The sequence below is a fragment of the Grampus griseus genome (assembly GCF_964374135.1).
Source record: "Grampus griseus genome assembly, chromosome: 2".
NCBI lineage: Eukaryota > Metazoa > Chordata > Mammalia > Artiodactyla > Delphinidae > Grampus > Grampus griseus.
In genome coordinates this window covers 103,043,943-103,068,993 of record NC_139018.1, presented here as the reverse complement: position 1 = coordinate 103,068,993, position 25,051 = coordinate 103,043,943, and the positions used below count along the sequence as shown (strand labels likewise).

The following is a 25,051-nucleotide window of genomic DNA, read 5'->3' as shown; positions in this document are numbered from 1 at the left end:
GTCACTTCCTCCGGAGCAGCTCTCTGCATCCGGGTCGGCTGTTGCCGCTGTGGCTGAGGGACTGGGCCCGGGTCTCACCGTCAGAAGGGAGCGGGCTCCGCTCGGCGCTACCTTCTGCGACCTGGCCGTCAGCCCTGCGTCGCCGGCCTGGAGGGGCGAAGAAGACGAGGAGGCCAAGGGTTCCTCCGGGGTCAGTGCGACTCGGGAAGGCTGGGCACGGCGGGTCTGAGCTGGGAACAGTCCTGGGGTGGACGGGGGGACGTCCGAGGGGCGCGTATCCCGGACCGCCCGACAAGGGAAGCCCGGAGCGGTATCCGCTGTAGGAGGCGCCGCGGAAACTGCCCGGAGGCACTTCCCGGATCCCCGCCCCGCTTAGGCCCCCGCCCTTGGCCAGGCTTCTGATTGCTTTTTGCCACCCTTGCGTCCCCCCTTCTCCCACCCCTTTTCCGTTTGTAGGGGTGGTGCTCTCTTCTCTGCTCCTCTGCACATCCCCCACTCTGGGGGCACGTTGGTCCCTTGTTTGTCACCAGCGTTGGTCCTGGTGCAGAACAAAGAAACTTGGATGTCTAATGTGCTCCACACCCTCCGGGAATATAGACACGGAAGCGGCATCTGTAATCAGGGCTTTAAGGGACCTTGATATGTGGAAAGCCCAGTTCCTGCGTGGATTCAGACACTGCCTTTTACTTCCGTACCTGGCAAAAGTGGTTTGAGTTTCTTGATGCCCCTGGAGATCTACTAGAGCAACTCCTATTAAATCAGAAATGTATTTGGGTCTGATACGTTGCTTTGAAACCCCCTTGGTCTTCCCTGTTCTGGGCAGCTCTTTGAGAGCACGGCTTTTGTCATCTAGGTAGTCGTAGCGCCTTGCATGTAGTTAGTTTAATGAAGTGTGATTGTGTTTTGGTGGTGGTTTTTTTTTTCGGAGTTTTAAAAAAAGGCTATTTCTCCTAATACTTAATTACTTAATTTTTAAAATTAAACGTATTTTTTCTTTAAAATTATACAAGAATTTCTGCCATTTGTAAATGGGTGTTGTTTCCTCAAAATTATAACTGAAGTTACCGTGTCTAGTTACCCTACAGACTATTTTCTTATGATTTTGCATATCTTCTCCTTAGTTCTTATCATTTTACATTTTCTCCACACAATCTTTTTGATTTTCATGATCTCCTCTATTGCAGCCTAATATTGTTGGGTTTAGACAGGAAGTATGACAGGTCCACTTCTGCAAACATGGGGCTTAAACTAGATCATCGTAAGTCTGTGCTATTGTAGTCTTTAGGCATTACAGGACCTTTGAAGCTAAGTGTAGCCATATCTGGCATTGCAGGCTTATTCTGTAGAAAGTTGCCAGTGAACTGGAGGCGGTGTACTGTATTAGAAACAGTCTAGGTCTAATCTGGAAACCAGAATGTAGTGTTATTTGCCTCATATATAAGATAAAATGGGTGTAATAACATCAGTGTTTTATACGACACAAAGTTTTTGGGTGGGACGCATGGGATGATGGATGTACAAGTGGTTAGTAAAGGGGAAAAGCACTCTTTAGGAAAGTAGTTCTCTTCCTTCTGGTGTAATGCTCGTAGAAGGAGCAGTAGTGGAGAAAGGCATCTAAAAAAGGAAGTATATGTGTAGCCAGATCCGATAATTTAACCTTGGCTGATAGTGGATCAAAAAATGCCATGTGAAGTTTGCATCCTATAAAGCAGAGTGCTAGTATAATGTGATGATAATAATATTCCAAAGTTATAATTTTATGTTACATCCAATATTTGTAACTCCACAGAAAAGTGTTACAGATCAGTTTTTAGACTTTAATCTTCTTAAAGGTCTCAGAGCATTTCCAGTACGTTCTGCATACTGATAATATAATGTACCTTGTATAGTTGGCATAATTACCCTGTGCTTTATCGTCACAATTTTGAGAAATAGCACTATTGTAATTTCTCTTGAATTTTGTGTTAACATTTCTGATAGGGTGTCACATTTAATTGAGATATATAATTGACATGACAGTTTTTTAGTTTCAGGTGTACAACATCATGATTCGATATTTGAATATATTGCAAAATGATCACCACAATACGTCTACTTAACATCCACACTTAGTTACAAATTTTTTTTCTTGTGATGAGGACTAATATTTACTCTCTTAGCAGCTTGTATATATCTAATACAGTTTTATTAATTATAGTCACTATGCTATACATTATATTTCCAGGACTGACTTATTTTATAGCTGGAAGTTTGTACGTTTTGACCCCCTTCATCCATTTTACCCACCTCCCACCCCACGACCTCTGGCAACCACCAGTATGTTCTCTGTATCTATGAGCTTGGTTTCGGGGGGGTTGGGTTTTTTTCTGTTTTTTTGTTTTTTGGTTTTTTTTTTTAAAGATTCTACACATAAGTGAGATCATATGGTGGTGTGTTTCTCTGTCTGACTTACGTTACTTAGCATAATGCCCTCAGGGTCCATCCGTGTTGTTGCAAATGGCAGAGTTTTTTTTAAATAGCTGAATAATATTCCTTTGTGTGCGTGTGTGTATGTGTGTGTGTGTGTGTATTCATCGATGGACACTTAGGTTGCTTGCATATTGTTGGTTATTGTAAATAATGCTGCTGTGAATGTGAGGGTACAGATATCTTTTCCAGTTAACGTTTTCATTTTCTTCCGATAAATACCCAAAAGTGGAATTGCTGGATCATATGGGAGTTCTGTTTTTAATTTTTTGAGGAACCTCCTTACTGTTTTCCGTAGTGGCTGCACCAGTTTACATTCCCATCAAGGATCCCCTTTTCTCCTCATCCTCGCTAACATTTGTTATTTCTGGTCTTTTTGATAATAGCCGTCCTAAAGTGTGAGGCGATATGATATCTTTGTGTCATTTCATTCTTAAAAACCTGCATGACTCTGCTCTCAAGGAAACAATGACAAGCATATAGGATTTTTACAGGTGTTTTGGTGACCTTCCTAAACACATAGGCTGGGTCTAAAGTATTTTCTTGTAGTGCTACCAGCATTGCCAGCTTCACAGGAAAAAGTGAACATAAATATTTAGAATGAAGCCCTTTCCTTTAAATGGGGATGTGAAAGCCTTGCCTAAGCATTTCCTTTTGCCAGATTGATTTCAGCATACATGTTGGTTATTAGCACCTACATCTAGGTTAAACTACATAATAGTAAAGTTGTCATGTAAAATTGTAAGTGATAATTCAGGCAGTTCTAAATATGATCTTAATATTCAATTTCTGCTTATATTGTTGTTTGTTATATTGTTAGGCTGCATGGGGAAATATGATCTTAATATTCAATTTTTGCTTATATTGTTGTTTGTTGTTTGTTATATTGTTAGGCTGCATGGGGAAATCCCCGTTTTCATCTTGGTTGAATTTACCACCACACCTCACTGAGGTCAGCTACTGTTTTTGAATTTGTCTCTGTGACCTCCACTGCTAACTGGCATAAGTAATGATGTACCACCACTACCACACATTTGTTGAGAAATCAGGGTATTCCTGTTGCATTTGGTTATTTTAACAGTTGGCATCGTAAAGTATTACTTCCCCATTCTGATTTACCAAATCAATGAACAAAAAACGGGAAACAGCCACGATTAACTTGTGAATCAGCAGCATCCTGATTTCCTTCAGAGTAGTTGTGCTTATATTGCTCCTGTCTTGTTTCCTGTTCTTACAGCTGCTGATAATGTGCTTCTAAGAGCAGTCCTCTCTCTGTCATTTAAACTTTACCTAGTGTACTTCTCCCCTAAAATTGGTGATGAAATGGTTAAGAGTGAATCTGTATTTCTCTCTCCTCCTAGGTTTCGTTTAACTAGCTTAATTAATTATCCCCAAACTAAATATCCATGTCCATATGCTGGGGTGTATTAACATCACATGACTCAATGATATTAAAGTAAAAGTTGAATGAATCAGCTAAATGAGCTGAGAGACTCTGGCTGCCTGTGTCTAGAGAAGTATTTTCACGTGGTTGACTTGTTCAAGTGGTAAAGCAGCTAAAAGACATGGTTTATCTTTTAGAATTTCACAAGGTATGTATTTTCTCTTACAAACAAGGAATAATTTTACCAACAGAAATAGACACTGCTTGTATGTAGGTTGCCCCAAATATTTTCACTGCTCTTTTTGAGGGGTAAAACTAAACAGGGAGACTATTTATGTAGTTTAATTAGAAAAAAAAACTTAACAGGTTGAGCAAAACAAATGGTTACTATTCAATGTTAAACCTTACAATTAAATGTTTATTTTTAAATTTAACTAATGTTTAAAGACCCATTATGTGCCGGACACTGTGCTAGATGTTGGGAGTATAGTGGTAGCAACTTCCAGTCACCGCTTATATTTTTGAAATATTAAATGTTTTTCTGAGTATGTGGGGTATTTGAAAAAAACACTCAGAACATCCTATTATTTTTCCAACACCCAGTAAAAATGTGAAACTAAGTAATGAAAGCTCTGATTATTAAATCTAGGAAAAAACATTAATTCACTTCATAGTGAGTATCAAAGATTTGAAAAAACACTGAGAAGTGTAATGAATTTAAAAATTGAGGGACTTCCCTGGTGGCACAGTGGTTAAGAATCCGCCTGCCAGTGCAGGGGACATGGGTTCGATCCCTGCTCTGGGAAGATCCCACATGCCGCGGAGTAACCAAGCCCGTGTGCCGCAAGTACTGAGCCTGCGCTCTAGAGCCCGTGAGCCACAACTCCTGAAGCCCATGCTCTGCAACAAGAAAAGCCACTGCAATGAGAAGCCCGCACACCTCAACGAAGAGTAGCCCCTGCTCACTGCAACTGGAGAAAGCCCGTGCGCAGGAATGAAGACCCAATGCAGCCAAAAAAGAAAAAAAGTTATAAAAGTTGGAATAGACTGTCAGTTTTCAACCTTAAGTAATAGAATGCTGCACTCTCACTTGAACATGAATTCTAGAGTAATAAGTATTAAGTATTTGGGTTTTATTGATCATAATTTGGGGGTCTTTTCTAATAATTCTGTGTTCTAAATAGAAAATTATTTGTTAAAGTAGGTATCCCTTTTTTGTTTGTTTTCCTCTCTACAGAGAGTAAGAGTTGCTGTCAGAGAACAGTCTATGAAGTGGTCCTTGAAGGTGTGTCAGATTACTTTAGGTTATGTATCAGAAACAGAGAAACTGCTAAATAAGTCAAGATTATTATATTTTAAGTGTGTTTTCCATTCATTTCTCAAAATTGCCTGGCTCAGTTTTTCCCGGAGAATTAAAAATGCCTTACTCCTATGTGTAAATTAACTGACTTTTCCCAGCAAACATGTTGGTGAAGAAAAGACAGCATTTGCTTTTTTCTATTTGCAAGTGGTTCCTCAACAATTTAGACCTTTTGAGAATGTTTGAAATCTCTTGAGCATAAGTAAGAATTCAAACTGGGAAAAGAGCCTCCCAGTCTTGGCAGAGATATGAATGTAGTTTATTATGTGAAATCTAACACTTTAGAAAATTTCCAATGTAATTTTGTTGTTGTTGTTCTGGAACATAATGGTTTTTTGGTACAACTTTGTGTATCTTTTGAATGTTGTAATGACACAGCAGATAAGGCAACCATAAAATATGACCACAAGTTATACATACATGGTTTTAAAAGTTAAATAATTTAGAAGGATTTACCATGAATAGCATCTTCTCCCCCTCCCACCTTATTTCTTCTTCCACTGGTGTCAACCACTTTTAACTTTGTTTTAAAACTGCTAGTGATAACTAGTAATACTTTCTATCTCTTAAGACATCTATGTTTTACTTCTTTTTTAAAAGATAACTTTAGACATCTATTGACTTACTCTAATGTAAGTGAACTAAATATTCCGTTTATACCTCTTGCCCCCTAAAGTTGTCACGATTTTTGTTGCACTGTTAACCAGTTGATCTTAATGACTTCTTAAATAATATACTTAAACCTGTATTTCTTATTCCATCAACGATACCAAACTCTAGATCCTTCATTTTGTAAACTGCGGATAGTAACACCCACATCCTTTCTTGGAAAAACTGAAACTAAGTTAAAACATGGAGTTGCGTGAATAGAAATATTCACCAAATTCAGTGTCTGAAAACTCATGCTAAACTACATGAGAAAAGCTTGTTATAGATATGAAGCAAATCAGAACGTAGCATAATTCATTTACTGGACAGGTACTGAATAGCCTTCTTTAAGTGGCTCAGGAATTATGTCATCGGAACTATAGAGAAGTAATATAAGAGCACACCACTTGGACTCTGCTGAATCAAGTGAGTGTAAATGCTATTTACCTAGTGTTCAATTTCTAGAATTAACCTCTCTCCAAAGGACAGAAAATTTAATTATGGGTGTAGAATAGAGCATATATTTATTTACTTTTATTATTTGTGCCCCCCCATCCCGCAAATTGCTTTTACATAATTTACAGTACCTAATAAATTTTAAATCGTGTCCTGGGGCACACATGCATATATGCAAATGGAAGCAGGTACTTCACTGCACAATACCCTTATTACAAACAGTAATTACTGGAATATATACACTCTGTTTTCTGTTCTAATTCTTGGGGGAAAAAAGTTGTAGTTGCAACCAACTAAATTTATTTCATGATCAGGGTGGAAGTATGAACTAAGGTATAAGATTATTGCATCTTTTCAGCAGATAAAGTGAAAAATAAGCCTATAAATTTTTTTTTCGTTTTTTACAGGACCTTGGCTCTCTGGGTTATCAGGAGCTTGTAGTTGACATTGAGTCCAGGCTGAGGATGGAAGGTGTTGAACTTAAGGAAGAATGGCAAGATGAAGATTTTCCAATGTAAGCAATGCTTTTAAATGAAAACAAGTAAACAAAACTTCACAGTTTCTTTATTGAGATGTCACTTACTACAGGGGTCCCCAACCCCCAGGCCACGGACCACTACTGGTCTGTGGCCTGTTAGGAACCCGGCCACACAGCAGGAGGTGAGCGGAGGGCGAGTGAGTGAAGCTTCATCTGCCGCTTCAGTGCCGCTCCGTCACTCGCATTCCCGCCTGAACCATCCCCCCACTGCCCCTCTGTCTGTGGAAGAATTGTCTTCCACGAAACCGGTCCCTGGTGCCGAAAAGGTTGGGGATTGCTGACTTACTAAATGAATATCAGGCTTCTTAAAGAAACCCAGTGTTGCAAAGTATTCATTTAATACTGGTAATAAGAGTCTGAGGGGTTTCTAGGGGAAGATGGTCTTTAGAAGTCTATAAGAATTGTTAAGTTGTATGCTTTTATTTTGAGAAAAAGCTTGTTAAGTAACCAAGGAAGAGCTTTCTAGGTTATCTGGCGAGCTACCTTGACACATTTGCATTTGTGTTTACAATTGTATTGGCACCAGTTGGGTTAAGAGAAAAAGAGCAAAGGCAGACTTTATATTTAAGTGATGCTTCCATGCCATCTTGGTCAGAAGACCATCCCAGTGCATAAGAAGGTTCCTTAGCAGTTGGAATATGGACAGCTGGTGAGAGTACTGAGTCATTGCATAGCATAGCATGATAATAGTAATAAAGAAATGCAGAGCTCAAAATATGTAATCATCATTACCATATTCCCATTGTGAGTGACAATTCAGCTTCATTGTACATTGTATCATGCATCACATTAAATTCATGCATTTGAAATATATTTGTTTTGTAGATTAATGATTTTTTAATTTGTTTTGTAGTTGTATTTAAGAGCAGTTACATAAGGAATATATATATCTACTTTTATGTGTTGCTTATGTAAATATGTAAGTCAATTCAGACAGTCTGAAAATTTTCTTTGACAGTGGTTTGTAAATTACTAAACCTTAAGAAACATTGGTTTATTCAGTTTTCCACATAATTGTTTCTATAAGCTATTTTAATAGATCTTTGAACTTCAAAAAATTTTTTTTTAATTTCTGGGTTAAAAATTGTGTCTGTGTGTTCTAGACCTTTACCGGAAGATGATAGTATTGAAGCAGATATATTAGCTGTAACTGGACCAGAGAGTCAGCCTGGTAAGAACTTGACACTTAGTGATAGACTTTAACTGTGCTATTTTTTGAACACATTTCTTTGTCAAGATAAAAAATATACTCAGTTTTTATTCCATCATAGGGTGCCAAAGGGTAATTTGAATGTTTAGGAAAGCGTTTTTGGATTGCTTTGGAATACTTTTCAGAAACATACCTTTGGGTTTTAGAAATTTCAACCATAAAGGGGTGAGAGGAGATCGTTTTTAATAGTAAAAGGTGACTATAAGGTCTGCTGCTGTTATTTAAAAAGGCATATCCTTGCTGAGATGTGTCATCTTGCTGTGATACAGAAGCAATAGTGATCAAAATCCAAAGTTTGTAAATAAGTGCTTTGGAATTGTGTTTAATTAATGTTATTTTCTCAAGAATAAAGTGATTAAAGTTTTTCTCTTATTCAGTTTATACATCTAAGCATTTTTTCTAAATATATCTTTCACCTTTTTTTTTTTTTTTTAACCCATTCCCGGCTCACTAGAAGTTAATGGCAATAAAGTGAGAAAGAAACTAATGGCTCCTGACATTAGCCTAACCCTGGATCCTAGTGATGGCTCTGTGTGGTCAGATGATTTGGATGAAAGCGGGGAGATTGACTTAGATGACTTAGATACACCATCAGAGGACAGTAATGAATTTGAGTGGGAAGGTAAGTGTTTCATTATTTTTACCTGACTTTTATTAATGAATGTTTGTGTTTATATACATACATAGTAGCATTTTCCTATTAGGATAATTGGAAAAACTTAAAACTTGATCATGAACCAGCTAAGGGATTTTGTTGAAAAAATCAGTGGCTAAGGGATTTTGTTGAAATGTTATACTTTCTAAAGTTCATATATTTGTTGCAAAGATATGAAATTCGGCTAAACACTGAATACGATGGCTTTCAAAACCGTTTATAGTAGATTACACATGTGGCTCTATTTTTTCTTAATTGCCCAATGCTGTAAACGTACGTTTTTCCATGTTGCTCCCAATATTGCTTGATAATTATGGCATGTTCTTTTATTCAGTAGATAACTAAGAAGAAAAGCTTTGAAGAAACTTATGCTTTAGGGAATGTGCTAAAAGTAGTTAAGAATTTGCAGAGAGGGAGTTCTGAAGGGAGTGGTTTTTTTTTGAAGGTGTTTTTTTTTTAAATAGGTTTGCCGGATAGTGCTGCACTTTGTAAACAACTACCTTGAATTAATGTATTCTCCTAGCCTCCACCCTTATATTCTTTATCATTAGTTATTTGGAATTGAAAGGAATTGGCATGTGTTTTGCTTTGCATGCTTTCTTTAATTAGATAATTGCTGTCTACAGTATCTTTATAGTTGTTAATAATTTATATATGTTTAGTTCATCTTTAAAGTGATTTTTATTTCAAAGCAGTGTTTATCACTAGGTATGTTATCTGCAGTAAAGAGTAAGATCCTTAATGTGCTGTTATCTTCTGTTCCTTTTTTCTTCCCTGTTTCACTGGTTCAATATGCAATCCGGTAATAAGCAATATTTTATAAAGATACTGAAATAGTTTTCTGCCTATGTGTTTTGTCTCTTCTTTCTTTAATGCTGCTGTAGTCATTTCCTGGAAGGATATTTTCCGTTAACAGCTTTGTCTTGGAAACAAACAACTAACATACAGTAGGTTTCCCCTTCCCCCATCTTTTGGTAAGGACTATGATACTAAAATTTCGAAAATCATTGCTTCATTAAAAATCAGCTAAAGTGCAATCTTAAAATGTAAATTATACCTAATCATTGGTGCTTGTGCTTTGACTAATGTCAATTTAAAATAGACTTTTGCATGTACACTTCAGAATATTATCAGTAATTTTCTGCTTTATAAGACTGATCAAATGAGAAATAATCATTGACTCGTTAACCACTTTCTATCTGGTATTATAATGTTTGGGGAATAATTTATGTGCTCAACAACAAAAAACATTGGCTCCCAGAGAGTTACTTTAAGTAACCTATAGTGGTAACTGTCTGTCAAGGACAGTGTTGTAAATAGAATCTGGAAAGGCATCGTAGGGCCAGTGTACTAAGATTTTGATGGCTGTGTGAATTAACGTTTCTGAATTTGTGGATGTACGTTGTACTGCGATTAGGTCCTTTCTGAATTAAGCAATTCAAAACAAGTTAACCATGATTTCCAAAAAACAAAATGGCCTTATATCAAGAATAAGCCTTTTCCTCTATTACAGAAGAAATATTTAAAATTCCACACACAGGGAACTCTGCTCAGTATTATGTGACAACCTAAATGGGAAAAGAGTCACTTTGCTGTACACCTGAAACTATCGCAACATTGTTAATCAACTATACTCCAATATAAAATAAAAAGTTAAAAAATAAATAAAATTCCACAGAAGGTATAATAAAAAAATTCTCTGAACAATCTAATTCGATAGTTAAGTGGTTAACATGTAATTTGATTTTTATTTTATAAATAACAATCTGTGATTCAAAAACCTTTTATTTTGACAGATGATCTTCCGAAACCCAAGACTACTGAAGTTATTAGGAAAGGCTCAATTACTGAATATACAGCAGCAGAGGAAAAAGAAGATGGACGACGCTGGCGTATGTTCAGAATTGGAGAACAGGACCACAGGGTTGATATGAAAGCAATTGAACCCTATAAAAAAGTTATTAGCCATGGAGGTAATGGTTACCAAAGATTTTTTAATACAATATCAGAAATCTGAATGCTTAAGAGAATCTCTCCTTTGAGGTATTACATAATTTTGAAAGCATAATAAACATCATGTCCTTTTAGAAATGTAACAGGTTTAAAGTAAAAGGCTAAAGCCAACATTTAAAAATTGTTAACACGTGCATACAGTAAGTTCAAAAGGTGTAAGAGTGTACGGTGAAAACTGTCTCCTTCCACCCTTATCCCTAGACACCCCTAAACTGGGACTTTCTCCCTTTTTTATCCATTTATAATTTATATACAGTGAGCTACTGTAATCCTTTTTTTGTAGCATTTGTATATTCCCTTTTTTTCCACCTTCATTGAGATAAAACTGACAAAGTGTGTAAGTTTAAGGTGTAAAATATGTTGATTTGATACATTATATATATATTTTCTTTTAATTTTAATATTTAGTTATTTGGCTACCTCGGGTCTTACTTGCGGCATGTGGGATCTTTTGTTGCAGTACGTGGGCTCTTTCGTTGCAATGTGGGCTTCTCTTTAGTTGTGGCCCTCGGGCTCAGTTGTGGCATGTGGGCTTTAGAGCGCGCAGGCTTAGTTGCCCCTCGGCATGTGGGATCTTAATTCCCCAACCAGGGATCGAAAATGCGTCCCCTGCATTGGAAGGTGGATTCTTTTTTTCTTTTGCTTTCTTTTTTTTAAAAAAAGTTTTATTTGTTATTTATTTTGTTTATTTTTGGCTGCATTGGGTCTTAGTTGTGGCACGCGGGATCATTCGTTGCAGTGTGTGGGCTTCTCTCTAGCAGTGGCGTGCAGGTTTTCTCTTCTCTAGTTTTGGTGAGCAGGCTCCAGGGCGCCTGGGCTCTGTAGTTGTGGCACACAGGTTCCAGAGCACATGGGCTCTGTAGTTTGCGGCATGCAGGCTCTCTAGTTGAGGCACGCGGATTGCCCCGCAGCATGTGGGATCCTAGTTCACTGACCAGGGATCAAACCCGAGTCCCCTGAATTGTAAGGCGGATTCTTTACCACTGGACCACCAGGGAAGTCCCTGGAAGGCGGATTCTTAACCAGTGGACCATCAGGAAGGTCCTTGACACATTATATACTGCAAGTGATTGCTACCATAGCATTTGCTAACACCTGTATCACATCACATAATTACCATTTCTTTTTTGTGGTGGGAACATTTAAGGTCTAGTCTACTCTTTTAGCAACTTTCAAGTACATAATACAGTATTGTTAACTATAGTCACTATGTGGTACATTAATCCCCAGAAATTATTCATCTTCTAACTCGAAGTTTTTACTTTGATCAACATCTCCCCTTTACCCCCAGCCCCTGGTAACCACCATTTTAGTCTCGGTTTCTGTGAGTTTAGCTATTTTAGATTTCAGATACAAGTGACATACAGTATTTGTCATTCTTCTGTCTGACTTATTTCACAAGAAATGCTCTAATCTTAAGTGTACAGTTCACTGAATTTTGATGAATGCCCATAGAACTATATACACTTAAAATCTACACCCCCAGACAGACAGAACATTTTCATTGCCCCAGAAAATTCTCTGGTTCTCCCTCTCAATGAATACCCTCTCTCCAATAACCACTATTCTAATGCCTACCCCGTGATTAGTTTTGCTTGTTAAAGAATTTCATGTAACTGGAATCATAGTTTACACTCTGTCTACTTTCACTCAGCCTAATGATTTTGACATTTATCCATGTTGTTGCATGTATCCATAGTTCATTCCTTGTTACTGCCGGTTTGCTTATCCATCACTATTTTGATGGCCTTGTGAGTTATTTTCTAGTTTGAGCTATTATGATTAAAACTGCTGTGAACACTTTATTTTTTGTCTTTGCCATTCATTTGCTTTTGGCTTGGGGGGGGAGCTGTGTTGGGCTGCACACAGGTTTCTTTCGTTGCTGCGCTCAGGCTTTCTCTAGTTGCAGCGAGTGGGGGCTACTCTTCGTTACAGTGCACAGGCTTTTCGCTGTGGTGGCTTCTCTTGTTGTGGAGTACGGGCTCTAGGCACGGGGGCTTCAGTAGTTGCGGCTCGCAGGCTCTAGAGCGCAGGCTCAGTAGTTGCGGCGCACGGGCTTAGTTGCTCTGCAGCATGTGGGATCTTCCAGGACCAGGGATCAAACCCGTGTCCCCTGCATTGGCAGACGGATTCTTAACCACTGCACCACCAGGGAAGTCCCCTGTGAACGTTCTTATACTCTTTTGCGCTTATAAATACAACCTGGCCCTTTAAAATATGAATCTTAATTTGCCTTAAAACCCTGAACAAATCATTTAGCTTACCACAAAGTAGACAGTTAGTTCATTCCACATTTTTTTTTGGAACACCCACTTTGCATATTTATGGAATATATAAAAATAAGGCTTTGTTCCTTAAGAAATTTACAAGTCAAATAGGAAAAGCTATGAAGTGCAGTTATAACATCTATCAGTCTGACTGTCTTGTATGTAGAAGTTTACATAGTCACTGTGTAAATAGCACCAGAATGTTAGTGGTAGTCAAAATACAACTCTATAGAGCATGTCATACTACCTGAAATCCTAATTCAGGACAGGGGGCCACATAGGTCAAGCAGATTGGGTTTTTCACATAGTCGTTTCTGCTTAATTTACTCTCTGCCAAATGCATTCTGTTTATTTCTGTAGTCTTCATTCATCTGAAAGCAAATCTCTTGAATATTTGCAGTTACATTATTCTGCCTAATTTAGTCTTACTCAGTGAAGAAAACAGGATAATATGGATCACGAAGTCCACAGACATGTATTAATTCATCTAGTTCATTGGAAGCAAGTTGTGAGACCTGCCTCATTGTTTAAACCTAACATTTTTGAGAAATAGCACTTTATTTTTTTAGGAGAACATAATTAGGGCCATTTTATCCTATTGAGTTACCACAAGGTGTTTTGTGACTAAGGGATTAAGAAAGGTAGTGAATATTCTAATGTACTTGAAATGTTCCTTTTTAGTGCATGTTTGTAAACAATAGGAATGAAAATTAAAGCGGAAGTATTTGTTGCTGGTTACAGCTTAATATCTATATGAGAATTAAAACATTTATGTTTTAGAGATTGTAATTAAAACGTATATTTTAGTGCTGTTTTTCTTCACTTAGACTTAGGTCAGACATAATCTTTTCTTTTTAATACCCTAAAAGCTACAAAATGCTAGACATCATTGAATGTAAAACTATTTTTTAAAGAGCAACTACTTTAAGCAGAAGTTGCATAAGAATGTTTTATTGCAGATGTTGTATCTGGTTGGATTATTATCTACTTGCTAAAATAAGGCAGCTTTCTGAGTATGCTAATTTAAGTGGGTTTCTGGTTTTTATGCCCACTCTTTCCTCTTTAAATTTTATTGTTCTCTTTTTGAGAAGAGAGGATTTAAAGAGCTCTGTAAGACTATACAGGGTCAGAACAAAAAAAACCATACTTTTTGATTCAGAAATGTGTGGAACATGCACCACTATAATTTATCAACCATAAATGATATCCCCTGAAACATCTTCAGAGTATAATCATGCTGGTTTCTTTTTCAGGATATTATGGGGATGGATTAAATGCTATTGTTGTGTTTGCTGTCTGTTTTATGCCTGAAAGTGGTCAACCTAACTATAGATACCTGATGGACAATCTCTTTAAGTAAGTAGATCATCACAAAAATGTTTGGACAGAATTGAGTACATTAGATCTCCAGTTTAAGGAAGAGAACTTTATTTAGCTGGGTAGAAATTATTGCATTGGCCAAAAAGTTCATTCGGGTTTTTCCGTAAGATGTTACAGAAAAACCTGAGGGAACTTTTTGGCCAACCCAATATAAATAATCCTAGTTCTGATTCCTTACGTCTATCCCTTGGCATTATAAAAACTATCCATTTTCCAACTCAACAGAAGAATTGTCATTTTAAAACTGGAAGAGATATTACAGATTATGTGTTCCAACTTCATTTTACACTTGAGGACACATTAAGTGCTTTATTGGGGAAAATTTCAAATATATACAAAGGCAGAGAGAAGTATATTAAATCTTTGTGTAACAATCACCCAGTTCCACAATTATCAGTTTATACTTTATTCCCACAAATACCTCCCCATGGCATAATTTTGAAGCAAATCCCAGACATCATATCATTTATAAACATTTTAAGATGTATTTCTAAAAGAAAAGAACTTTTTTTCTTTAAATAACCATAATACCAACTAATGCTGTTTTAAATTTTTGCTCTCACTGAAGGGGAGGGAAGGGAATTGTGTTATTTGGATAAGCTGGTTTGGTTCTGCATAGCAATGTTTCTAAGACTTTATTTGTACAGGTACGTTATTGGCACTTTGGAGCTGTTAGTAGCAGAAAACTACATGATCGTTTATTTAAATGGTGCAACAACTCGAAGAAAAATGCCCAGTCTGGGATGGCTCAGGAAATGCTATCAACAAATTGATAGAAGGTATTGTAAATGCAAGTGGAAAGCTAGTCTGAATAATGTTTATTATGTCCTTATTAGATTAAACTTTATTTCTGTTGCCACTTAAAGTCACCATGTATTTCTTCAGAAATTATATTTATTAATTTCATAACAAGTTTCTATTTTCAAACTTATAAAATAGCTCTTTATTTCTCCTTTGTACCACATCAAACATTTTCCTATAATTTACATTTTGGGAAAGGATGGAGAATTTAGTACATTTCCTATTTTATTACATTCTGGATTTTGCCTCATTTATAGTGCTTAGTATATTTTGTTAGTTAAGATGCTTATTTAGCTGTAATCTTTCTTTGGAATGAGTTCTAGAAATGTATTCTCTTGGGAGTTAGTCATCCATACTAATGAAAGGAATTTTGATCCTCTATTTGGTTTGATTTGACCACAGCTAATTCAAACTAGGTTTAATCAACTCAGATCCAGTAACAGGTTTCTCTTCATACCTGAACATGACATTGGCTGGTTCTTGTGATTTTTTTTTTTTTTAATACTTAGTCATCACTGTAAGTGTGAAATATGATGATAAAAACAGCAGTTTTTATTTCATCATTTTAAGTTGTCTAAGATAATGCTTTTTTTAAATTTATTTATTTATTTATTTATTTATTTTTGCGGTACGCGGGCCTCTCACTGTTGCGGCCTCTCCCGTTGCGGAGCACAGGCTCTGGATGCGCAGGCTCAGCGGCCATGGCTCATGGGCCCAGCCGCTCCGCGGCATGTGGGATTTTCCCGGACCAGGGCACGAACCCATGTCCCCTGCATCAGCAGGCGGACTCTCAACCACTGCACCACCCGGGAAGCCCTAGGATAATGCTTTTAACTTTCAATAAAAATTTTAGACTCCATAAGAATACATTAGATCTGATTCATGTTGCCTGTTCCTGTGGTGATCTCTCCTCTCACCTTTCTGCCTGCCCAGTGCCTTTCATGGTGTTGAAGAAATTAATAACAGTTTCCCCTCCATCCTGAAAAATGAAAAGAGCTTACTTTTATATTCAGTATTGGCTTCTACCCCTGGTTGACAGTCTTGAAGACAAGTGAATGTATATTAGGAGACATTTAATAACAGGCTACACTGTGAACATAAATTTAGGTAAATGAAGTAGAGTTCATTTTGTGGCAGTGGGAAGGACCATTGGAATTCAGGAGTGCATTTTCTTTTGTTTGTTATCTTTTGTTGTCTTTAGGAATATCATATCCAAATGACAGCTCTTGAATGAGGATTTTTTCAATTTTTTGTATAGATTTGCACATACTTACTGATGTCTTAGCTTTTCTTCTAGCATTAGAATTTGTAGAACTTTAAAATTTTTCTTTTTCTTTTAAACTCCAGGTTACGGAAAAACCTAAAGTCTCTCATTATTGTACATCCCTCTTGGTTTATCAGAACACTTCTGGCTGTTACAAGACCATTTATTAGGTAATTTTCTGAGAACCATTGACTCTTAAAGAAACCCCCACAGACTCCTTGTATGAATTTCTTGTCAGTTCTGTTGGTCAGAAATATTAAGGTAATTATCTTTATTTCTTTCCATAGCTCAAAATTCAGCCAAAAAATTAGATACGTCTTTAATTTGGCAGAACTAGCGGAACTTGTCCCCATGGAATATGTTGGAATACCAGAATGCATAAAACAGTATGTTTTGTTTCATTTTTTTAATTGTATTGGATCTTTATATTTTGATGTGCAAGAGGTAAATATTTCAGTACCCATTCTTTCTCCCTTCATATGTTATAATTATTTTATAACTGCTCTTGTTTTTATAACAAAGAAAAGGGGGAAGAAGACACTTTCCAACACTTTCCCCATAAGTCACCATTTTCTTCAGGCTATCAGTTGAGTAGGAGGAATTGTTTCTGGTTTGGTTCATTTATATTTTTAAGGATAGTTACAGTCTTAAGAGATGGTCTCTTGATTGGTTAGTACTAAGGAACATTCTCCAGACTTGAACATGCTGGTCTCCAAATTTGAGTAAGCTTGTCATGGCATCAAATAATATTATTAGGGAAGTAAAATATTTATATCTGTCTAATCTTAATACTTTCCAGTGGCTGGAGTTTGTTCTGTTTACCAAATTCACTTATCTAACTTCTAAAAGGAATTGGTAGAAGACTGTTAACATAAATACTTGAGTATCACAGTGCTATAATATAGAAAAATGTTTCTTTGTTCTATTAATGTGATGTTTTAGTCTGTTGAATGTGTCAAAACCACATTTCTTAAGTCAGTTCTGACTTCCTGTATAGTATGTTAAATATTTTTGGGTTTGCCTGCAAACTTTTGAGTTTATTTTTAGTGCCTTTTTTTGAGTTTTTGTTCATCTTCATAACATGTATGTTTACTAAAATAACTCTTCCCTACCAAGGTATGAAGAAGAAAAGTTTAAAAAGAAACAGAAAAGGTATATGCACACCTTGACTGGGTTGCATCTAGACTAGTCCATTTGCATTGCACAGACTAACTCTTCCTTATTGGTTGGTTAGCTCGTAGACAAAGATAATAGCATTTGTAAATATAAATATACCCCAGGATTCAAATGTAGAGTGAATCCAAAGTTCCTGATGCTGAGTATGGCTTGGATTCACTCTGTTTTAACACCATAATAATCTCAGTTACAAAATAAAGACCACACCTCCTCCTCCCTGCTTTTGATATAAATACTGACAGTAAATTCCTAAGAATACTATTTGGAAAACCAATTATTTATAATACCTTACCAGTTTCACCATACTTTAAATCTCTAAGTTGCGCTTTTGAAATATTTGTGCACTTTTTTAATGTATCAGTTTTCCCCCCTGGGGTTGATGATTATATTTGCAATGCACATGTTCTTTGGCTAACCAACATTGATTTTCTTGTATGCTTAAATGGCCTGCTAACTAGTCAAATTCTACATGTGATAAAATACCTAAAAGTTCAATGTACCATTTAATAGTTAAAACACTCTGCTTTCCATCTTTAATTTAATTTTGAATACTTCTGCTTTGAGCATAACAAACTGTCATCTGTTAATATCTTGGCATAGAAGATGAAAGGCAAGTGTATAAAATAGTTACCATTTTATATAGTAATTTAGAAAATTATAGGATTTAGATCTAACTTGTTAATGGATTTTTAAAATATTAACAACTAAATTAGCAAAACAGATTGATACAGTCTCATAAGAGTTAAGGTGAGAGATTTGTATGTAGTTATCATTTGGACCATTGTAAGGAACTGGAGCTGGAATATTCTTAACTTTGAACACATTTTGGCTCTGTTGATGAGCAAGAATTCAGTTGACCATGTGATAGAGTCATAGCTTTACATTTCTATGTGACACTTTACAGCTAAACATTTTAAGATAGAGATAAGGACAGTGATTTTAAATCTTGCTAATTTCTCGTTCCTCTCAAGACATTGGTGTGAATTTGCCAGACAAGAGGCTGAAGTTTAAAATGTAGTCTATAATTGTAGAGTATTTTGAAGCCAGCTGCTTCATGGATTTCAAAATGAATTGCCTTTGTTGATGAAATCTGCTATGTTGTGCCTTTTTACAAAATTCTTAGTTAAGTAACTTAGGCATCAGAAAAAAAAGTAGAATTGTACTTCTTATTTAAATGTATTGTTTGAAACCTACCAATATTATTTTATCTTGATTTTTTTTTTTACTTTCGTTTCATTTAATCTTAAATAGAATCATTACATATATCTTTTAGGCACTTCTGAGTTTTTGTACAGAGCTTCTTAGCCTTGAAAAATAATAAATCCTTGTCAGCTTGAAAAGGGTAACACTCAAGTTTTAAAAATAGAAGGGCATGTTTTTAAAACCAAGTTAACAGAAACTGCATGGGGGAGCTTATTACCCAAGGTGAAATTTCTATGAGTACTGGTGATAAGGGTTCAAAACTGAGTGTGCTGAAATATAGCAGTTTTAAATGTTTTAGATGTTTGTTTCAAATAACTCAGTGCCAATGTAGCCAGGTAGATGTTGATTGTTAAAATATTTGAACAGAGTTTAAAAATAAAGTGATTATGAAATTAGTTCATACCGATATTTCACATGTTGAAAAGATTGATGTGTTTTGCATGCCTTATCAAGAATATGTACCTTTCAGATTTTTGTTACCAATATAAAAAATATTTTAAAATGTTGTTAATCTGGCTTTACCACAGGCCAAGGCTTTTAGGTCTGACTCACTAATGTTCAGGTGATTGTAGTAATGGAAACAAGTGTGAAAAGTATCTTCATATATCATACCAAGTTGTTTTAAACTCTCCTCCATCAGTGATTCAAACTACTACAAATATAAATATACAAATATAATAGTAAGAGATTGTTGTACATTATCTGTGAAGGGTTGTCTATAATTTTTGTGTGCTAATTACATAATTCTTCTAATCCCCACTTGCCTAAATTTTGATGTGATCTCTATGCATCCCACTCCTGATCCAATCATATTTTTAATCTACATCTAGATACTTCTGATTATTAAATTCTGTGGCTTCTTACTATCAAGATAAATAAAAAGTATTCACATTCTAAGTGTACCAATAAATTTTGGAGAATAATTATGGCATCCATAAATATGTACTTTTACCACTGAACTTAAAAGTTGATCAGTTGATGGCATTAGTGGCATTTAAATATTTCAGTTAACAACATCATTTTTGAGGGAATGATTTTTCCTGCCACTCAGATCACTTAGCTCCCTGCCTCAGCCATGCTACAGTTCAACATTTTAATATGCCTGTTGTAATTTGAACTTCTAATAAAGTTTATATGCATTTGTATATAAAGTATCTTACAATCTTAAAAAAAAAAACAATAATCACATTCTTGCCAGTGTCCTCTTGCCTTTAAAAATTATCTTTCCTGGTTGGGAAAATGTTTGGTAACCTTTTTACTATGTCTGCTTCTTTGCAAAGCTTTGTTTATAACAGAATAATAATCTATGGTAAAATCAGCCATTATTTTTAGAAAGAGAATTGTTCATTTGCTGATATCTTATTATCTATATTGTTTTTCATTAAATAGAGTTGATCAAGAGCTTAATGGAAAACAAGATGAACCGAAAAGTGAACAGTAAGTTTGGCATCTAGTCCAAACACTGAAGAATGTGCTGATGAAGCAGTGCTTTTTTGCATTTATAATGCATTTATTGGTCCTGATTTTTATGTAACCTGTTACAAAACTGACTTGACTTTTTCTTAATGGACTTTTGTATAAGGGACTGTTCACTGCTGTACTGGTTTGCAGATCTCTTGAATTTAGCTCTTTACTAGCTAATTATATTGTAATCATTTTATATTTTATATTGCTAAATAGCAGAGAACCACACTTTATATAAAGCAGTTTTTGCATTTGTTTATTAAATGATGCATTTTCTTCAGTAAAATATTTATATGCCTAAATGGAAAAGGAAAGAGATAATATATATTTTTATGTTTTTGAGCAGTATTTTTTAATGTATACCTTTCTTATGGAAGAATATGCAGGTAAATAAGACCATGATTTTGTAAAATGCATGTTAAAATATTTGTTTTTGTAAATGGTTAAATACACTTCCTGGGTCACTTAGAAAATACGCTCATAAGGTGAGGGACAGTTAAACTGGTTCTCATGAATACCCAAAGGTCATATACATAATCTAAGTAGATTAGTACCATTCTGAGTTTTTTTTCTCACTTAACATTTATTTCTTAATTCAGACACAAATACAAGTGTATTGCACACTTTTTTTTTTAAACATAAAGACAAGTCAAAAAGCCATTTTTAGAATTAGAGAATTTAAGAGGTTAAGAATTGGGGCTTGTGTATATGTATATATCAGACATTTTATCTTCTGGCCAAAAGTCAGAACTTCATAAAAATTGTAGGTTTGTTCACTAATGTGAAATAAGCTGTGTGTCCAGGGTATCACTCTCCTGAATTGGTGTGAGTGCAGTGTAATATTCAGAGAATGTGATGAGTTATTCACTGTCACTACTTTTCTTTAGAAAATAGGGGCTGCTTTTTTAACTACTTTCAATGTGGGCACTTTACCAAAATACTTTCATATCAGGTGTCTGACCCAGTCAGATAAGGTGTGTTTTCCCATTTTCTGTTGAATTATGTTGACAGTACTGTAAATTAAGTTATTTTGTAAGTCTTAGAGCATCATCATATTATGGTGTTTTGCGTTTTGTGTAAGCATATGAACTCCTTGTTTAATTTGGTAAGTACCTTGACTCTGCATTGAAATTGTACTTATGCCCCAGATAGAACTTAATTACCCACAAAATCATTCAAAAACAACAGGTTGGTCTAATACTGTGTCATATACTTGTGTGACTTATACATTTGGTAAACTTAGTACCTGCCTGATTTAAGGGTCACACCACACTCCAGCCCTTCTTATAAGGTAATTTACAAAAGAGTAGTAAAATTGAAGTGCAGGAGCTAAACCTCTAGGATTTATTTTATCCTAGACTGGCTTTTATCATTGCTGTTTTTAGTGTAAAATTTTCTATTACAAAAGAGAATTTCCTTTACTTTTTGTCCTCCTCAGTCATAAACTTGACACAGTAACCCAAGTCCAATTATGGCAGATGCTGGAGGATTCCCAGGATGAGACTTTCTTTAGCAGCCTCCTGACTTCACTTGGATCTAGCTGCTGTAGGCAGATCCTGAACTAATGTCACTATAGTCAATAAAGCTAAAACCATTATTGCTTGCTCAGATCTTAGAAATACTTTGTGTTCAAAAAGCAAATTAACAGTAACAGTTTAGGCATTCCTTCTGAATTTACGAATAAAAGATCATATTGAATTTAATTGTGATTAGAGTCTATATTTGTAGAGTGCTTTAAGTGACCTTTCATCAGTAAAAGTAGTCTTTCATCTATAAATTTGTGTCTCAGTCAAACCTGGCTGAGCTTTTTAAATAGGTGGCTTTCCTCCACATTAAGTACCCAGTTCTTCAGTTGCAACACGTTACTGTTTATTGACTTTTGCATTTGCAAGCATTGTCCCTGATTATAGATACAACTCGTTGCAAAAGTGGTGCATTTTCCTACATATTTTTTTAAAGTAGAGATAGCCTATATTCTATCAGAACATTAAAATTTAGAGGGAACAGTGATACCATTTGGGATATAACCAAAGGGATGTGCTGTGAATCACTAGATTTAAAAGAATACCTGTTCTAACCTATACCTTGATGAAATCTGGTATAGGGACATGCCCCGTAATGTTTCATAGCTGTGAGACTTAAGATCATAACAAGTAGGTCAGAGGAAAAGCATTTATTAAACTGGTTATTTGTAATTACTAGCTATGTGACATTTTCCCCATATCATTCAGTTTTACTTTTCCATTAGTGGTTGAGGTGAAAGTACATAAAATTGTGTTATTTTATCTTTCTGCTGGGATCATGGTTCTAACTTGTTTAATTTGATGCTTATGCCACTATTTTTTGTTGTGTTTAGGTTCTGAGCGCCTCTTCTTAGTCAAAAGTTTCTCTTATAAAGTAATCTGATTGTGTTCTCCTTGGTCATATTCCTTATTAGCACCAAGGGAAGATACTATATTGATCCCACAGTTTAAGCTTAATAGTCTTTAACTGGGGGTGGGGGGAGTATAAAGAAATATGATTCCAAGTAGGGCCTAGCAGGACCTGGAAAGGAAGATAACAAAACAAGGAAGTAAGAGAAAGAAAACTATAAAGGGATAATGAGTTAGCTAAGATTCCACTGAATGTGTCCTTGTTAAGGGGAGTGCTGTATATGGCAGCAGTTGGTACCATTTCTTGTATCAATCAGGAAGACCTGCAGGCTACATACAGAATATGTGAATAAGACTGTGGAGTGAAGGGGGCAAAGGCTGGTAATACTTACAATGAAAATTCATATTTTCCTCTGCTTTGTCTCTTCATACAAAAGCAAGTTTAAACAGGGAGGGTCAGCAATTACAATGCTCAGATTGAAGTGTAGGGTTACGTTACTTTTGACATAGCTGGTAAACATTTAATGTATTGTTCCAAAATGGACATCACTCTTTAGTAACTATACTGAATACTGAAATTTGCTGATTGACAGGTATATATAGGTTGCTAGACTTTCTTCAACTGCAATTCCAGAATTTAAAAAGGTAAGGAATCTGCTTTTTTGAGAGTCTTCTTTTAAATGACTGTGTTACTCTGGCTGTTTTTACGTGATTGCTCAGGGAATTTGAAAGTGTTTGAATTAAAGGAGAAGGGGCTTTTTAGATTTCTTCAATTGATAGTTAAAAATTAGCATTAGGATATGTCCAGTTTCCTAATGAGATTGGTAAAGTTGTATATAAGGTGACAGCAGCTTCATCCTTTTCCCCATGTGATACGTGGAAAATTGCTAACATTGCTCCTACAGGAGGAGGAGGAAATAGACTGAAAATAGGTAGTTATGGCTACCACATTCTGTTTTGTTTTCATGCCTATTTTTTCTCATCCTGTATAGGTATTTGAGAAGTGGATCACAAATGTCAGAAGGGTGGGATAGCTAGAGGAATTAATGTACTTAAAAGTTAGACCAACTATTCTGTTAGAGTTTATCTTGTAGGAACAGGGATTGCGTAATTTGAGTTGCTGGGAGAAAGAGTTAAGGACTTAGACTTGCATGAGAAGGTCAGCTGGTAAGAGAAGTGGGAGATTCTCAGTGTTCTAATAGTAAGGAAGAATTACCTGGAGAGTCTTTCATCCCCCTCTTCCCATCCCAAGATTCTGAATGAGTTAGAATCATATCAGTGGTGAGTCCCAGTAATGTGATCCTTTAAAATTCTTAATGGTAATTGAAAATAATGTGTTGACCAGCAAGGAGTGACACTAAAATTTGAACAGAACTGTTACTTTGTTGCAGCTATATATGATAGATCTACTTAATTTCTTATGTTTTGAGAACTACTTTTATGAAAAGTTTACATGAAGCACTTAATATAACACATCAAACACCAGAAGAAAATCAAAGTTTAATGCTTTCATTTACTAAAGAATTATTATAATATCTGTCTAATTCTATTTTATAAGACATTCTACAAGAGGTTAAAACATTTGCATTTTGAAACTTTTATGCGTTTTCACATTCAGTGTAGCTAAGGAGGAACTTGGAAAATAATGTTAATTAGCTACTCTACTGCACTTTTTGTATTTGAATTTTCTGAAGTTATGTCCCTTAAACAGCTTATTTACATAAACTAGCTAGTAAATATTTGTGGTGTTCAGGGCACTGACTTGCACAGCCCTTGGGGCACATGGAACACAATTCAGAGTTCGTTAGACACTAATGCACTTTGATACATATTTCAAAGATTAATACATTTTTCTTACCATAAATTCACATGCTGTCATTTAGACACAGTTAATGTACTGTGATCATTTTATCACTGTTCAGATAATGTTGCATAGCCTAGTGCTCTCCTTTTACAGTGAGAGAAATTCAGTTCTGAAGACTGTGTGTGCAAGATGTTGATGTGGTCCCTGTAAGAAATACTAAGGTTGGTCTTGATTTACTAAGAAGATGTAATATTTTCTTTTTCTCTGACTTGTTAGGAATACAATAACTTGTGTCCTGATTTGTTGCACATCGTATTTTTGCAACGTTAATGAATTGAAATAAATTAATTGGAAAGTTTTGGTTTTGACTCATTTGTCACATTTTTCTGTCTCCCATTTCACTACTGAATTTTTACAAAGTTTATCTTGTAAGCTTTTCAAATAGTTTTAAACCTTTTGTTTCTGTAGTTTGGGTGCTGCTTCCTATTCAAGGGGGTGAAGAGTTCATCCTGCTTCAATTTTAAACATTATCTTAACTATAAGCACACTTTGTATTTCATAGTTTAGAATTATTTTAGTTATGGGGAATC

General features: G+C 35.6%; 1 protein-coding gene across 2 annotated transcripts; it reads left to right on the top strand.

The window, feature by feature from the left end:
* On the top strand, positions 1-24,813 carry BNIP2 (BCL2 interacting protein 2). Of its 2 annotated transcripts, none has more exons than XM_082647751.1 (11): positions 1-190; positions 6,722-6,828; positions 7,956-8,023; positions 8,517-8,684; positions 10,514-10,690; positions 14,251-14,353; positions 15,025-15,156; positions 16,526-16,612; positions 16,730-16,828; positions 17,559-17,594; positions 20,211-24,813. In XM_082647751.1, exons 2-11 carry the CDS (start codon positions 6,779-6,781, stop codon positions 20,260-20,262), a joined length of 972 nt encoding a protein of 323 aa, XP_082503877.1. In that variant the 5' UTR covers positions 1-190; positions 6,722-6,778; the 3' UTR covers positions 20,263-24,813. The 2 variants fall into 2 exon arrangements, with proteins under 2 accessions (XP_082503877.1, XP_082503876.1); XM_082647750.1 differs by lacking the exon at positions 1-190 and adding an exon at positions 5,093-5,135.
* The last annotated feature ends 238 nt before the right edge of the window (positions 24,814-25,051 follow it).

Coding starts and splice junctions, on each gene's coding strand:
- BNIP2 (XM_082647750.1), top strand. Junction 6,829..7,955: donor CAAGATGAAGATTTTCCAAT/GTAAGCAATGCT, acceptor TGTGTGTTCTAG/ACCTTTACCGGAAGATGATA. Junction 8,685..10,513: donor TAATGAATTTGAGTGGGAAG/GTAAGTGTTTCA, acceptor TTATTTTGACAG/ATGATCTTCCGAAACCCAAG.